Source organism: Eutrigla gurnardus (genome assembly GCF_963514095.1).
Source record: "Eutrigla gurnardus genome assembly, chromosome: 7".
Taxonomy (NCBI): Eukaryota; Metazoa; Chordata; class Actinopteri; order Perciformes; family Triglidae; genus Eutrigla; species Eutrigla gurnardus.
Window position 1 is genome coordinate 28,373,571 of NC_139921.1, and position 15,998 is coordinate 28,389,568.

Consider the following 15,998-nt stretch of genomic DNA (forward strand, 5'->3'; position numbering starts at 1 on the left):
TTTTTGCACGTTAGCAAAATTAATCTCACTTTAATATCAAAAAGGTACACGGCATATAAAAAGTGCCCAGAAACATGCTCATTCAGCTACAAGCCAGTTATATTGTGTAATCAATATTTCATACGTTAGGTAAGTGGCTGTTTGTCCACGTTACCGTGCAGCTTTCACAGCACCGAGGGTGTTTGTGTTTGAATTAGTTTCACGTTGGAGTGTTTTTGATGTTCTGTAATAAATCCTTAAAACCATCTGATTCACCGCAGAGGAACAAACTCAACTCTGATTTGATTTTCAGCATCATATCGACTTGATGCAAACTTATGGGATGACTTTTGACTTTTCAAAATAATGGCGATTAATGATAGTATCCTGATGATCATCAAAATATGCTTAAAACTGAATGTAATAATGAGTCCTTGCTCGCTTCTGTATGTATGTATAAATGTATATTAGTGAGTCTGTGATGCCTGGGATACAAATGTACATTTAAAAACAGCTAATTGAGAAGAATGGAAAGTGTAATAAAAAACAAAAATAAAAAACCTCTTAAACATACTGGTATCACTTTACATTTTGTTAAGAAAAGAATATTGTCGGGTGTTTTTTGTGATAATTAAAATAATTAAAGAATCTTAAATAAGGTAATGATAAAGTCCCCCTGCATAAAAAAGCACTACATATATTTGAAAATATATTTTATTGCTTATTTGACAACAGTTTTTTTTTTTTTTTTATTATGATGCTTCCTGTAATTTTAAAAATCAGGCTCTATTTTACAAATAGAGAAGAAGAGAATGGAAAAATAGAGCCTGGTTATACACAGGAAGTATCATGTAATAAAAAATAAAATAGAGAAGTAGAGAACCTGATTTGAACTCACTCTAAGGCCAATATCGTTTTTTTATTACTGTCCGTTTGTCGCTGTTCTTCAGGCTGATTGACGGTTGCCGGTGGCAACAGATTGAGAAGCATAAGGAAATATGTGAACGTGGATGTAAACAGTTTGGGTTTTCTTGGCTAATTAAAAAAAAAAGCAGAAGCTCAAGATGACAGCAGGTCACATGACACATTTATAGCATCATCGTCGACATGGAGTTAAAGATGAGCAGCACATTGAGGGACTTCATTCCTACTCAAAAACAAATTAGAAGTCATCAGAAGCTCCTCATGCCATCCTAATCAAATCATAAGAGAGATTACAGAAGTGTGTGTTTGGTGGCTGAGAAGCATGAAGCCGGTCCTTGTAGCCAGAATAATCTGATCAGCCTCGGGGCAACATTCATCAACATTCATCAACATTCATCAACATTCAGCCACAACACTCATGGCGACCGGGAATCCCCACCGGAGGAGAGACACGTGGGAAAAGACCCAGAAGCTTTGACCACAAACACAAATGCAATTTTTATCATTTTCTTTTAGGAGTTCTTCTTTTAGAAGTTTGTGAAGTTCAAATTCTGATTCGACAGAAACAGGAATTAAATAATTAAAACCTCACCCTGCATATATAACGGGTAAACACGTTTAAAAATATATATATATATTTTTTTTTTATTCTTATATTTTTTTATTATATTTTTTTCATTTTTATTTCATTTTTTTTTTATAAAAATAAAATGATGTATATTTGTTGTGTTGTATAATATACTCCAAATTCTATTTCAATAAAAATGTGAATAAAAATACACACACACACACATGTATATATATATATATATATATATATACACACACACATACTTTTCTACCATGGCAGCAAATCCTACATATTGTTGCATCCCTGATATAGTTAATAAAGTGGGAGAAAATCACACTCTGCTACACAGAATCACAAGCTCATCATATCCTCAGATCCCCCCCTCATGTTGATTTTGGCCACATGGCGAGCCCAGACTCCATCTTGGCAGGACCCTCATCCACAGAAGGCTGCTCATCCAGCATTCAGCCCGCCTTCTATGGCAGCATTGTCTGTATGCTAAACAAGGCCTCTCGGACCAGAGGCCGGCCCCCCTGGACCCCCCCGGCCCCCCAATGACCGCGCTAACGAAACAACACCAGGTCCTGATTCCAAGATCCGGCATCCGGATACGATTCCTTTTATTAACGATATTAATAATAAGTGATGATGCTGCGCTCAAGCCGTCAAATACAGGAGGAACCCAGGACCCACTGTACCAGGGGGAACCCAGGACCACTGTACCAGGAGGAACCCAGGACCCACTGTACCAGGAGGAACCCAGGGACCACTGTACCAGGAGGAACCCAGGACCCACTGTACCAGGAGGAACCCAGGACCCACTGTACCAGGAGGAACCCAGGACCCACTGTACCAGGGGGAACCCAGGAACAACTGTACCAGGGGGAACCCAGGACCCACTTTACCAGGAGGAACCCAGGACACACTGTACCAGGGGGAACCCAGGACCCACTTTACCAGGAGGAACCCAGGACCCACTTTACCAGGAAGAACCCAGGAACAACTGTACCAGGGGGAACCCAGGACCCACTGTAACCAGGGGGAACCCAGGATCAACTGTACCATGAGGAACCCAGGACCCACTGTACCAGGAGGAACCCAGGAACAACTGTACCAGGGGGAACCCAGGACCCACTTTACCAGGAGGAACCCAGGATCAACTGTACCAGGAGGAACCCAGGACCCACTGTACCAGGGGGACCCAGGACCCACTGTACCAGGAGGAACCCAGGATCAACTGTACCAGGGGGAACCCAGGACCCACTGTACCAGGGGGAACCCAGGAACAACTGTACCAGGGGGAACCCAGGACCCACTTTACCAGGAGGAACCCAGGACCCACTGTACCAGGAGGAACCCAGGACCCACTTTACCAGGAGGAACCCATGATCAACTGTACCAGGAGGAACCCAGGACCCACTGTACCAGGGGGAACCCAGGAACAACTGTACCAGGGGGAACCCAGGACCCACTCTACCAGGAGGAACCCAGGAACAACTGTACCAGGGGGAACCCAGGACCCACTGTACCAGGAGGAACCCAGGACCAACTGTACCAGGGGGAACCCAGGGACCACTGTACCAGGAGGAACCCAGGACCCACTGTACCAGGAGGAACCCAGGACCCACTGTACCAGGGGGAACCCAGGAACAACTGTACCAGGGGGAACCAAGGACCCACTGTACCAGGAGGAACCCAGGAACAACTGTACCAGGGGGAACCCAGGACCCACTGTACCAGGGGGAACCCAGGAACAACTGTACCAGGGGGAACCCAGGACCCACTTTACCAGGAGGAACCCAGGACCAACTTTACCAGGAGGAACCCAGGACCAACTTTACCAGGAGGAACCCAGGACCAACTGTACCAGGAAGAACCCAGGAACAACTGTACCAGGAGGAACCCAGGACCCACTTTACCAGGAGGAACCCAGGACCAACTTTACCAGGAGGAACCCAGGACCAACTTTACCAGGAGGAACCCAGGACCAACTGTACCAGGAAGAACCCAGGAACAACTGTACCAGGAGGAACCCAGGACCCACTTTACCAGGAGGAACCCAGGACCCACTTTACCAGGAGGAACCCAGGACCAACTTTACCAGGAGGAACCCAGGACCAACTGTACCAGGAAGAACCCAGGAACAACTGTACCAGGAGGAACCCAGGACCAACTGTACCAGGGGGAACCCAGGACCAACTGTACCAGGGGGAACCCAGGGCCTTTTTGCAGAAATCTTAACTGAACAAAGTTTTTTTAAAGTCTGAAGAATCTGACGTGTAGGCCTGCAGCACCGGAATATTTCAATAGAACAGATTGTGCCTTCAGCAAATATTGATTATATACAACTCTCTCTCTTATACTGATAATTTCAACAAACAAAAACACATTTCAAAATACATTCGATTAAACAAATTCCATATTTCCCCGGCATTTCCTCTCCATCTTTAGATGACGTTCATGAAGCCGACCATATAAAATAATTCTCACACACACACACACACACACACACACACACACACACACACACACACACACACACACACACACACACACACACACACACACACACACACACACACACACACACACAGTGAGCACAATTTTGACATTTGAATCAAAATGAGAGAATGTGACTCCAGGTTGTCCAGTGTGGAGGTTTCCACCGGGATGCAGCAGCAGCAGCAGCTGGTGTCCGGTGGTGATTTCCACCACAGTGATGGACCGTGTCAATTAATACCTAAAGTGCAACAGGCTGCTGCTGCTGCTGGTTTTTTTAACCACGAACGAGCCGTTTCATCCAGAGAGCCCATTTAGAAAGCTCAGCAGACCATTCAGACTCCATTTAAACCTGCTCAGATATCAGCAATCAGCCGTGTTAATGTGCACACGGTCGACGTAGCCTCCCTTTCCCCCGACCCGCTTCAGGAGGATGCAGAACTCTGCTTTAACGACCTGGCAGGCAGGGCAATAAGCTGAGACAGCATGACAGAGAATATTAAAAAAACAAACCACTGCTCTGGATCCCCCCCTCACTGCCAATGCACCCCCCACCCTCCAAAACAAAAATCATTACCGAGGCAATAGGGCACACCCTGATGGACACGTTTCAGCTGCCCAGACCTGCTACATCATCACAATACTGGATCAGCTTAACAGCCAATGAGAGAAGGGAAGCAGAGGTAAAACATTCCCAATTGAGCTCTAATTTAACACAAACAAGGAATTCATATTCTTATTAAATGCTCGTTTGTGTCATCATTGTGGCACCCCCCATTATCATCCGCAATATGAACACAAAGGGATGCTTTAACAAGATGTGCAGCAACGATTTATTGCTGTGTTATTTATCAACGTTTTGGCAACTTTCAAAAATCTCATGCTGCGATCGCCCTCACGCATCACTTCCTGTGCGATGTCCTGCACAGGAAGCCACTACCGCGAGAGGGAGAATCCATTATCGGTTCCATCACTTTCCCTCCCGCCTCTCAGACGTTTCCACCAGGTCGACCTACAGCGTGCTTTCACTATGTGCGCATGCATATCTCCCATGCTTCCCTGCTGCTGCTGAATAACGCTGATCTGAACACGTCAAACACAACGCTGATGCTGGATTTCAAAAAGAAAAACTCCATGCAGCCTTGATGAAAACACCTCCTGATCTACACTCTCTCTGCTGAGATCCCCAGACAGCCATCGTCCTCACAAACACAACCCAGAGGGATCAGGTGATCTCCTCCAGTCAGCTGATAGGAAATAAACACCTGGCTGAGGTAAGAATTAAACAAATAAATAAAAAAGGGTCTGCATGAAAGCGGATTAAAGCCTGAATGATTAATCAATTAGTGGACTGATGGGAGAAATAATTTCATCAGTTAAGTATTTTTGCATTCCCCGCTTGCTGCTTTAAAAAAAAAAAAAAACCTAGGGATTTTGCAGCCTCTCTCTCGTTTTATGTGATTATTTATAAACCGAGCCATTTTGGGTTTAAAGGCTGACAAAACAAGCAAATCAGAGCTTTGAAATTGCATGAAAAACGTCACTTTTTATTGATTTTTTTAATCACTAAAACATTCAACAAAGACATGTATTGGTATTCTACTGTCACTTAACCTTTTTGAACTGTTTTTAGCTGTCTTTAATTAGTTTTATACTGTGTGCATATTCTACTATTATTGTATTTTATTTGCTATTGTTATTTGCTGCTGTAACCATGTAAATTCCTCCACTGTGGGACTATCTTATCTTATCTTATCTTATCTGGAAAAAACATCATTAATTGTAGTCACCAGCAGAAAAAAGTAAAATGAGGTGATAATAGCTGGTTTTGGTGGCAATGCAACACCTTTTGGGAGACTGAATGACTTGATTAAACTAATGGAGATTAACGCCACTGAGGATCAATAATGTTGGGCCACATATGCATTATCATCAATAGCATTTAACAGAACGAATGCATTTGAACCAGGAGAGTAGTAGTAATACTGCTAGTAGAAATAGTAGTAGTAGTAGCAGTAGTAGTAGTAGTAGTAGTAGTAGACGGGGTCTTAAGGTGCCTCAGGTGTGCACAGATCTGAACCTGCAAACATGGTTTTGCACAAACAACACCTGCATGCGCGTCACATGTAAAGTGATGAAAAGCATCATTTTATTCTGCCGGTGTGTGTGTGTGTGTGTGTGTTCGGCGTACCTGAATCTCCCTCCGCAGTGCTGGCATTGGTCCCCGACCCAGCCGGGGAAGCACACACAGTTGCCGGTGGCGGCGTTGCACTGGCCGTTCATGCAGGGCTTGTCGCACTCCTTCGTCGCCTCGGTGACGCCGGGCAGCGCGGACAGCAGCCCGGCGAGCGAGAGCAGGAGCGCGGTCGTCAGCATCAGCAGGCTCCGGCCCCGGACGGAGGGGCCCGAGCAGGCCCGCCGCGTCGCCCCGTACATTCTCTCACAAAAAGATGGCTGCTTTTTAAAAAAAAAAAGAAAGAGAAAGGCTCCGCCGCTTCGGGTGTGTAGCGACTCGGCGAGGTTGGCCCCCCAGCGGTTCCGGGTCTCGGACTCCAGGTACGGTACTCGCGTCTTCGTTGAGGCTCGTCTTCGCTGGTTACTTGGTTTACATCTTCCCAGTGGTTCCGTTTCCCAGCGCCGCACCAAGCCGCATATTGACATCCGGAAGTGACGTTTTGAAAGCGGAAATGCGCAACCGGCAGGGGGCGGGAGGTGGGAGACGAAGCGCGCAGGACTTTAAACTTTTATTTTGAAAACAGTGAGCATAAACCACGCCCCTTTTTTTAACAAGCTAGCTTGTTAGCTTCTTGTGCAAATATATTTTCTTCTAAACTGTCTCTTTCATCGTCATTCTGTTAAAATGAAACATGACACCGGGGTTTTGTGTTCATGTTCTAAGCTCAGTTCAATGGCTAGCTACTTCCTGTAGACCTTTTTTATATTTAAAAAATACAAATAAAAACGATCATTTTACTAGCATTTGCGCTACACTGCTTTGGCAGGACACATATCTGTGTAACACCGGAAGTAGGAGTATTGAATATAACCGTGTAGCATTAAAGTTTAACATGAAAATAACATTGTAAATGAAGAGTACAAGAAAGAATAACAACTACCATATATAATTGTAAAAAATAAAATAAAATAAAAAATAAAAAGTTTAATATTGACTTGTGAATTGGTAGTTTGACTAAATATTCATTAATCAAAGCCCACTTACTAGCTTTTTTTCTCTCTTCCAGGGCTTTCAACCACATTTGATCAGGGTCGTCGTCAGTGAAAATGACAAGTGAGCAACTTAAAGGGACAGTACACCCACTAAAATCAAAAATGCAAATGTTTACCTCTTACCTGTAGTGTGTTTATCATTCTAGACTGTTTTAGCACTCGCCTGTGATGCTAAAAGGATATTATTTTGGTTTCTAATGAGCCAGAATTACTTAAAACACGTCTGTAATATACACTATAGTAATAACCCATTTAACATAATAAGTATACGTATAATAATATTAAATACTGTATTTCACATGGGTGGGTTTTCTACATTATAGGGTTAAAATGTGTGTGTTTTTGTAGTAAAAGTTTGTAATCTCAAAAAAATATTACTTTCCAATCTTTTATGAGTCTTTATTATACCATTGGAATCAATAGTATAATAATAATCTTTAGGTGTCCTCTTAATGTCATCTTAATTTCATGTTTCAGATGTTTTAATTGACCATTTCTTTGCCCTGGATAAACACTACTTACATGAATATAAATATAGCCTATTACATGGTCTCATCCAGCAATTTCTGTCCTTACTTTGGTATGTTGTTTGCCTGCCTGATAGTCAGGTGACAAATGTCAGAATCGGACATCGACCCACAGACGGCACACCAAACTGCACAACTGGTATAGAACGGTTTATTAAATTTAGACTTGTAAGAAGTCATCATATTCCAACGCGCTCCAATCGCATGAAGCGCATTCATAATAACACCAACCCAAAAAAGGATTGATCACGGCATCAAAAACATAAATAAAGCAAATAAACATATTTACAATTTCAACGGGGGACAAGAGAACAGGGTCTGTGCACAAAAAACAGGCAACTACATGTCCAGACGGAGGCATCGGAGGTTGACTTTTCAATCACACCGTCCTCAGGGGGAAAAAAGCTACCTGGACGGCAGGAGTGACGGGAGGATAAACCAGAATCCAACAAAGCATGGAAAGAACTACAGTATGAAATCACATTTTCTTGGTTTCAGTGAAAAGAAAATCTCCAGAACCTCTGATAATACACTATTGTCAAAAAATGCCATTCCATGTCTTAAGTTTCCTACTGTAGGTGATTTAGGTTTTGTGAAAGTCTTTCCTGTTGTTAACAAGTCTTTAAATCACGATTCACCCAGGACTTCTATAAAACGGACAATAAAAAGGTTCCAAAAAATCCTTCCTGCTAATTTTGGAGGGGAGAGGGATTTAACCCGGATCCATTATTGAGGTCCTTTGAAATACCAAAACATTAATATTACAAAAAACAAAAAAGCTGTCTACTTTCCCGGTTTCCACTTCCATGTCGACTCCATGACGACTCCTCTTCAGTGGGCTGATGGTTGAACGATCATCAGTTTGACTTCCCGTATCAAACAGACTTTACAGTAATAAAAAAAAAAAAAACCCTGCAGATTAATCACAACAAAACAAAACAAAACTGTGCCTTTTAAAAAAAACAAAGACAAAACAAGAGAGCGATCCTTAGAAAAGTACAATCATCAAAAGCACGTTACAATTTGTGTTAGTGAAGTTACAAACCGGTCATGTGACCCTCCCAGCACTTCTTTATGTACAATGCTTATGCGGATCACATGACTGATCAGGTCCAGGGTCCCCCTCCCTCCAGTAAACGTTGGTTAGGGGGATAAAACAGTATCATTTTCTTGACTAAATGCTATTAAGGGGACTGCAGAACTCAGTATTTGTCGCTCTTCACCGGGGAAACACCAGCTGGACGGGGTTTCCTGCACATTTCCAACAACTGTGAGGTTATAAGCTACAGAAAAGTTCACTTAAAACCGACTTCGAGGCATAAAAACCCCGTCCCCGCTTGGTTCCCCCCGCTCATGTGAAGACAAACACTGAGAATAATCATTTCCGACGAGGCTATGGAGAAAGTAACCGCCGCCGTAACATTCAGCTATCCTTTTAAATGGCAGAGATCGTCTCCTCTTCGTTCCCCCCCCCCCACAAGTATATCACACTATCTTACAGTTGCCTCATGAAAAAAAGCCATTTACAAAGTAAATGGCGCCTTACAGTATGTACACGATTGATCTTCTGAATCAACAAAGAAAAAAAAAAAGATATAAACAGATTTTTCCCTTCAATTATGTACACAGAGCAAAGAGGAGGTGTTGGAAAAAAAACTGATTGAGCACCTCGAGAAGTCATTTAGTTAAATGTACACAGGAAAAACTGCGTCCAAGTACTGGCTTTAAAGACCCCCCCCTTCACTTAGCGATCAGGTTTACATGCAAAAAAGACAGGAGCCAGGAGGCTCGGCATTCATTCAGATGGGGGTCTAAAGGCAAATCATATCGGATGATCTGGTTTCATAAACTCTTCTCTTCGCAATACATCACCATCTCTCGTTTAAAAAAAAGTAGGAAAAAAAGATGGTCTTCTTTTTTTGGTCTCCCAAATCAGGCATATTGGGTGTGAGAACACCGTTAGTGTTCGTTACCAGCGATCGGGTCACGAGTAGATAGGATGATCAAGCAGTCAAAGGCCCCTTTGGAGTGTCCTCTTGGTTTCTGGTACCTGAGGGTGCAGCGTGGGTGAGGGAACACTGGCTCAACGTCGGGAGCAAGCAGCGCGTTCGTGACCAGACCGGCGTTTCAGAGATCAAACGTTAAAGAGAGTTCTTTATCTTATCCGTCGAGTTTGTCGCGTCAGAGCGAAGGAGCGACGCCACCTTGGTGAAGACAAAGAAATCTGTTGGTTTTTTCGAGTGTTTCTGCTGAGAATTGTTGAACCGTTTTGAAATAAACCCACATTTGCCGAGTCTGGTCGCAATCGTTGCTTTTAAAATAGACTTTCACATGTAAGTGTGACTAAAAGTGGGAACATGGTGTGTTTCTGCCGAGGAGTGCGACAGTGCAGGACTTTGTCTAGTTTGTAGATAAATTCCTGCACATTTGTCGTACTTTTAAGATCTGAGGTGGTTTCTCCTGGGGGGTGGAAGGGAAATTGGGATTGTGGGGTGGGGGTTACATATTGCGTCATGTGACTTTCAGGTAGTCTGGCGTGAGGGCCGGCCCATGGACGAGGCGCTGTAGGTGCGGGAGCGCTGCCTCACGGCCACCCGGCAAGGCAGCTCCAGCTCCTGGAAGAGGGGAGTCCCCGTGATCTCGGCCGCCTCGGGACGCTCGCTGGGGCTCCACGACAGCATGCTGCGCACCATACTCAGCTACACACACACAAACACACACACACACACACACACACACACAGGAAAAACAAAGAACAGCGTCACGCTACGTCCATCAGTGCAACTGATTTGCTTCACTTAAAGCTCATCTAACACAAGTAAACCAGTCGAAATTGGAATTTAAACATACACAACTCATAATACTACATATTAACACACACACACACACACACACACACACACACACACACACACACACACACACAGTACAGCAGACCTTGAAATAGAACAGTGCATCACTAGTGGGATGATGGGATAACAGGACGAGGGGATTTCCAGTGTTGGAGAATCACAGATTATGCTATGGGATTATGTTAATCTCGTTACAAAGTAAACAGGTAAACACGATCATGTGACCAACAACGCACCAAGACCAGCACCTTGTGTCGTAGTAAGGAACATATTTTATAGATTATTTCAACACATTAATTCCGGGATTTGAGTGTGTAATATAAACAAATGTGCATATTTATCTTTATATCCTGTTGATTTGAAAATAATCCATCAGTGGATGATGTTGGTGTGGACAGGTTACAGATTACACAATGAATAGGAACTCTCACAGCAACACTAGGCCGGACGTTTGCTTTTCTTGATTTAGGTGCAGTTCGTGTTTACAGCCACTAGGTGGCAGCAGACGGCCACTCACCTCCTGAACGTTGTTTTTGGAGAAAACCTCTGGGAAGCCCAGCGCTCTCACCTCCGTCAGCGTCTGGAAGAGAGGATGTAAACACCTGTGAGTGGAGCGCCTGACTAATCAGGCCCTTTGTTAGGGAGACAAAGACACCGCGGTCTCACACACACACACACACACACACACACACACACACACACACACACACACACACACACACACACACACACACACACACACACACACACACACACAGACAGATCACTGGAATGACAATAGTGATTATGTTATTCCAGTTTCAGACAAAAACAGAATAATTAAGTGACTAAAAAGAACAGACAGAGAGATAAACGCCTCATTAGGAAGTCTCTCTCTCTCTCTCTCTCTCTCTCTCTCTCCTCTCTCTCTCTCTCTCTCTCTCTCTCTCTCCTCTCTCTCCCCCCCCAGCTTTAACAAACAGCACAGTGGGGTTTCTATGGGATGATAGAATTTAAACTACCTTTACACAAGTGGTGACCTGTGAGTTTTGGAAATTATTTTTAACGTTTTAATTGCTTCTCAATTTTTACAACGTAAATGGATTCTAAAAACACATTTTTTTTTTTTAATTAATCTCTTATTGCTGCCTTTGATTATTTTTTTTTTTTTTATTTGCTTCTCCAAATAACCGCGTATTCTAGGAGAAAATAGAAACCCAGACATTCCAGATTGACTATAACTATAAAGTGCTCGGCGGTTATAAAAGCAGAGTTAACGGGTGATTTATTGCTGTATTCTACGAGCCTTTGGGAGAACTGAATGAACGGAGGGAGAGAGAGAAAATGAAAAATTAAGACGTGATAATGTGCGTTTGCTGACTCACCCTCACTCTCTCCATCTGGGTCCTGAAGGGATACAGCAGCTCAAACAGGATCAGACCCAGAGAGTAAATGTCCACTTTGTGAGAGTACGAGTTTCCAGAGAGCTGCCGGGGCAGAAAAAGATGGGAATGTGAGATGTGAAGTTTCATTTCACCTTCATTGTTCTGTTTCTGAACATGCTGCTCACCTGTTCTGGGCTCATGTAGAGCTTGGTGCCCACCTGGCCCGTGTGCCGGGTCAGGAGGGGGGCGGGCGTCAGGGCGCTGGGCTCGTCCTCGTCCTCCTCCTGGTCCATCGCCGTCACCAGGCCGAAGTCTCCCACCTTCACCACGTCGTCCATAGTGAAGAAGATGTTGGAGGGCTGGAGGAGCGAGGGGCGACGGGGTCAGAGGGCATCACTAATGCATGAACCGGTGGATGCTATAGGACAGTAGACTGTGTGTATGTGTGTGTGTGTGTTCACCTTGAGGTCCCTGTGCATGAGCCCCTTGCTGTGCAGAAAGTCGACGGCCTCTGCGATCTGGAGGAAGATGTCCAGACACTGGTTGTGCTCCCTCTGCTCCGGCAGGCAGCGCTGAGCCATCCAGTCCTTCAGGTTCTCCTTCCGACAGAGCTGCATCTGGATGTACAGATAGACCTGGAGGCCGGACACGGAGCTTTCAGTACGTACCACTCACATGACCACACTCATATCTCATTTCAGAGGAAAGAAAAAGGAAATCATTCAAAAATATAATGAAGGCTAACATCTGCTGATTGTTTTGTAGTACTGTAGATGTTGCTTTGTTAATTAATATTGAATGTTGTTATTATTTGCTAAATTAGACTAAAGCAAGTTGAAATTTTGATAAAAAAAGAGCTAAGAATCTTGTACCTGTAACTCAAAACTAATATAAACTGGACAGATCAATTTTTTAAGTACCCCAAGCACCTCATTTTGCCCTCCAGACATAGATAATAACAAGAAGAAGAAGACGATGAAGAAGAAGAAGATGATTTCAATAAGGCGTTCGCCAGTCATGACCCCAAAATATGTTTCTTTAACAGTTCATTCCAGCGGACTGACCTTGGGCGAAGGCTGCACCCGCTGGGTCAGAGGACTTGTGGGGAGAGCCAGGGTGAGGGAGGTGGGCCGGGGGGGAGAGGAGGAGGCGGGCGGGACGGACTCCTGCTGTCTGGTGAGCGATGAAGACGAGCTGTTCCTCTCCGTCGTCGTGCTTCGGCCGGCGGCGCTGGAGGCCGAGTCCGAGTCGGCGTCGGCGTCCCGGTCGCAGCCCGAGTCCTCGAACACGATGTCGAAGGAGGAGGAGGTGCAGTCGCTGGGGCCGCGCGGCGGGCACAGCTCGAAGGAGTTGGGGGTGTCGGGGTCGGCCTGGCTGTCCCGCTCCGACATCAGGCTGTCGTGGCCCATCAGCGGGTGGAAGGACAGGTCGCCGTCGTCGCCGCCGGCGCTGCTGGAGAGCAGGGCCCGCGAGTCCACGGAGGCCTCCAGGTTGTCCCCTCCGGGCCCCGACACCGGGGACACCGAGCTGGACACTGGAACTTTGACCGACAGCGCCTCCATGTGGTCGAGGAAGCTCATTGGCCAGTCGGTGGTACTGAAAGAGAGAGAGGAGGGTTGTTTACGACAGCCTTACAATCAAATAATTACGATATTAGCAATATTACAACTAATAATTCTAGACAGATGTGCTAATGGGAATATATTTAGAATATTCTCAGTTGTGTTTGCTCTCTTTAAAGCCACCAGACACGACAAAAACATTCATTTTACCTCTCTGAACGCGGGAGTTTCTGCCTCCATCGGTTATTTGTCTGTTATTGTGTGTTTTAAAGAGTTCGTTTCGGATCTCCAAAGTGACAAAACAACACAAATAAAGTTAGATCAGCATCTTCCGTGTTCTGTCAGATAAAATTACTATTGTTTTGTTTTTTTAATTAAGTCTGGTGGCTTTGAAGAGATCAGAGATATAGAACGTCTTCAGTTCCCCCGTCGGATACGACGGTCTGACAGCGAAATGAAAATACTCTTAATATAGCCTTTTTGCTGCCGCCCCCGTCCACAGCAGTGCACCGCTTTGCTGACTGTGATCTCCTCTAGTGAGTACCTCATATAACCTCAGAACATCCAAACCATCCATTTAAGTTAACAGCTGCTTACACGCTTGAGTAAATATGCATTTTTCATCCATTACCGTCGCTTTAATCAACCAGTGAAGTGAGCCGAGTGATTATTGAGTAATAAACGTCAGAAAAGCCATAATTTCCCCTGAGGGGGAGGATTACATTTCTTTACATTAACACCACCCCCCCCCAGCAGTGTCCCTGGCTCATGTTTGACCCGCTGATCCGTACAGGATCACAGGCTTAGAAGCCCTGACTGACCTGGCGTCTTTCAGCCACCTCTGGTCCATCTCCTCCTGCCAGCCCTCGGGGGGGCTCTCCTGCCAGGCGTTGAAGTAGCGGATAATCCCCGGATGCTCCAGCTTGGCCAGGGCCTTCACCTCTCGCATCACCTTCTCACGGGCCAGCTCCCTGTACGACGCAAAAGTGAGCGTTAGGCTTTCATTCACATTCAGAAGTACCACCACTATCATATGAATTCTGATGTAAACGGCAAAAAAGAAAAGCCTTCACACACATAGTGTTACAAGCCAACAACACTGTTATTCCTCTCAAAAGTACAGACATGCTATACTCAAGTAAAGTACTTATAAATACTGATTCAACTTTTTTAAGTTAAAGTGGAGTCAAAGTATAAAGAAAATGTATCTACATGAAGGACATTTCTACTACCTGTTTTTTTTTAATAAGGCTAACGGAGTCTCTTGTCATATAAATAAGAAAAAAAATGAAAAAAAGAATTCCCCTCAAATGCATTAAAACACAAGTAACGAGCCCGTTTTCAAAATGTTAGGAGTAGAAAGTACAGATATTTGTTTTAAAATAAAGGGAATAAAACTAAAATACAGATACCTGAAAATTCTACTGAAGTACAGAAACAAAGTATTGAAAACAGAGTTTCTGAAAACACTAGTAGTTTGCAGCTTACATAACTCGGTCTGACAGCTTCAAAGAAAGACAGGCATACAGGAGGAAGTCTGCGGTGTGACCAGCGAGGGGCGCTACCTGTTGGGCAGACGGATCCTTTTGATGGCGTAGTTGCAGTCGTCCACTTGGTTGCGGGCTTCAAACACGACCCCGAAGCCCCCGCGGCCGAGGCACTGCACCGGCTCAAAGTCGGTCAGGTATCTGGGGAGAAGACGCTTTGGTTGTCATTTTGCAAAAAAAAAAGTGGAAGAGAAGGTGTGTGGGACGAGTTCAAAGACCTGAGATCAATTACTGGGGTCAAGGAGGCTTATTAAGTGGGGACAAGTGATTACTGGGGGCTTGTATCATGAATCTAAACCAAAGTTGTGCTTTGCTGTCACAAGGTCCCATTCTGGGAAATAAAAATCCAGGCCATTTAAACTCACGTTGCCAAACAGAACCCTCCAGCATCTAAGACCGATAAGCATCAGGGGATTCTTGACATACTGGACTCCTATTTTGGGCTCAGTTGCCGAACTTCAGGACTCTTAGCGTTGAATGAGACTGGAGGAAAAGCATTCACCTCCATAAAAACAATCGCTCAATTGGCTGCCTATAAAGAGGTTGACGTGACGAGCTGGATCAATATGTTTGCATGGGGCCCTTAACTGTTACTGTAACCTAGAGGTCAATTTACTAATCCAGTGTAATGCACTGCAGTGTGTGGTTTATTGCTTTTTATTCATACTTTTCCTCTGATTTCCTACACGTGTATATAGATCTCCTGTTCAGTGGAGTGATCCTCGTCCATCTCGATTACATTTCCAATTAAATGTGATTAGAAAGAAAAGGCATGTGTGTGTTATATTGGGAGCTGGTACACCCCGGCAAAGCATCCCTTCTCAGGCCTCTCTGGGGGATCGACGGCTGTCTTATTAGGAAATGTGTGGGCACATGTGATCAGGCCTTGATTCCTGATCTCTCCCCCACCACCAACCCTTAATGATCCTGACTCATGCCTGCCTC

At 44.6% G+C, this 15,998-nt stretch overlaps 2 protein-coding genes across 4 annotated transcripts in view; both read right to left on the minus strand.

Annotated features, from left to right (window-relative positions):
• atrn (attractin) overlaps positions 1-6,624 on the minus strand; it is a 114,183-nt gene extending 107,559 nt beyond the window's left edge. For both annotated transcript variants that reach the window (XM_084012567.1, XM_084012566.1), the window contains exon 1: positions 6,165-6,624. In XM_084012567.1, the coding sequence (XP_083868693.1) occupies positions 6,165-6,409 (245 nt within the window). In that variant the 5' untranslated portion in view covers positions 6,410-6,624. The remainder of the gene's footprint in view (positions 1-6,164) is intronic.
• Positions 6,625-8,735: 2,111 nt separating this feature from the next.
• Positions 8,736-15,998, minus strand: part of eif2ak3 (eukaryotic translation initiation factor 2-alpha kinase 3) — a 29,896-nt gene continuing 22,633 nt past the window's right edge. For both annotated transcript variants that reach the window (XM_084014252.1, XM_084014251.1), the window contains exons 11-18: positions 15,072-15,194; positions 14,328-14,477; positions 13,009-13,540; positions 12,406-12,579; positions 12,130-12,303; positions 11,945-12,046; positions 11,098-11,160; positions 8,736-10,427 (exon numbers count right to left, since the gene is read on the minus strand). In XM_084014252.1, coding sequence (XP_083870378.1) covers positions 10,251-10,427; positions 11,098-11,160; positions 11,945-12,046; positions 12,130-12,303; positions 12,406-12,579; positions 13,009-13,540; positions 14,328-14,477; positions 15,072-15,194 — 1,495 coding nt within the window. In that variant the 3' untranslated portion in view covers positions 8,736-10,250. The remainder of the gene's footprint in view (positions 10,428-11,097; positions 11,161-11,944; positions 12,047-12,129; positions 12,304-12,405; positions 12,580-13,008; positions 13,541-14,327; positions 14,478-15,071; positions 15,195-15,998) is intronic.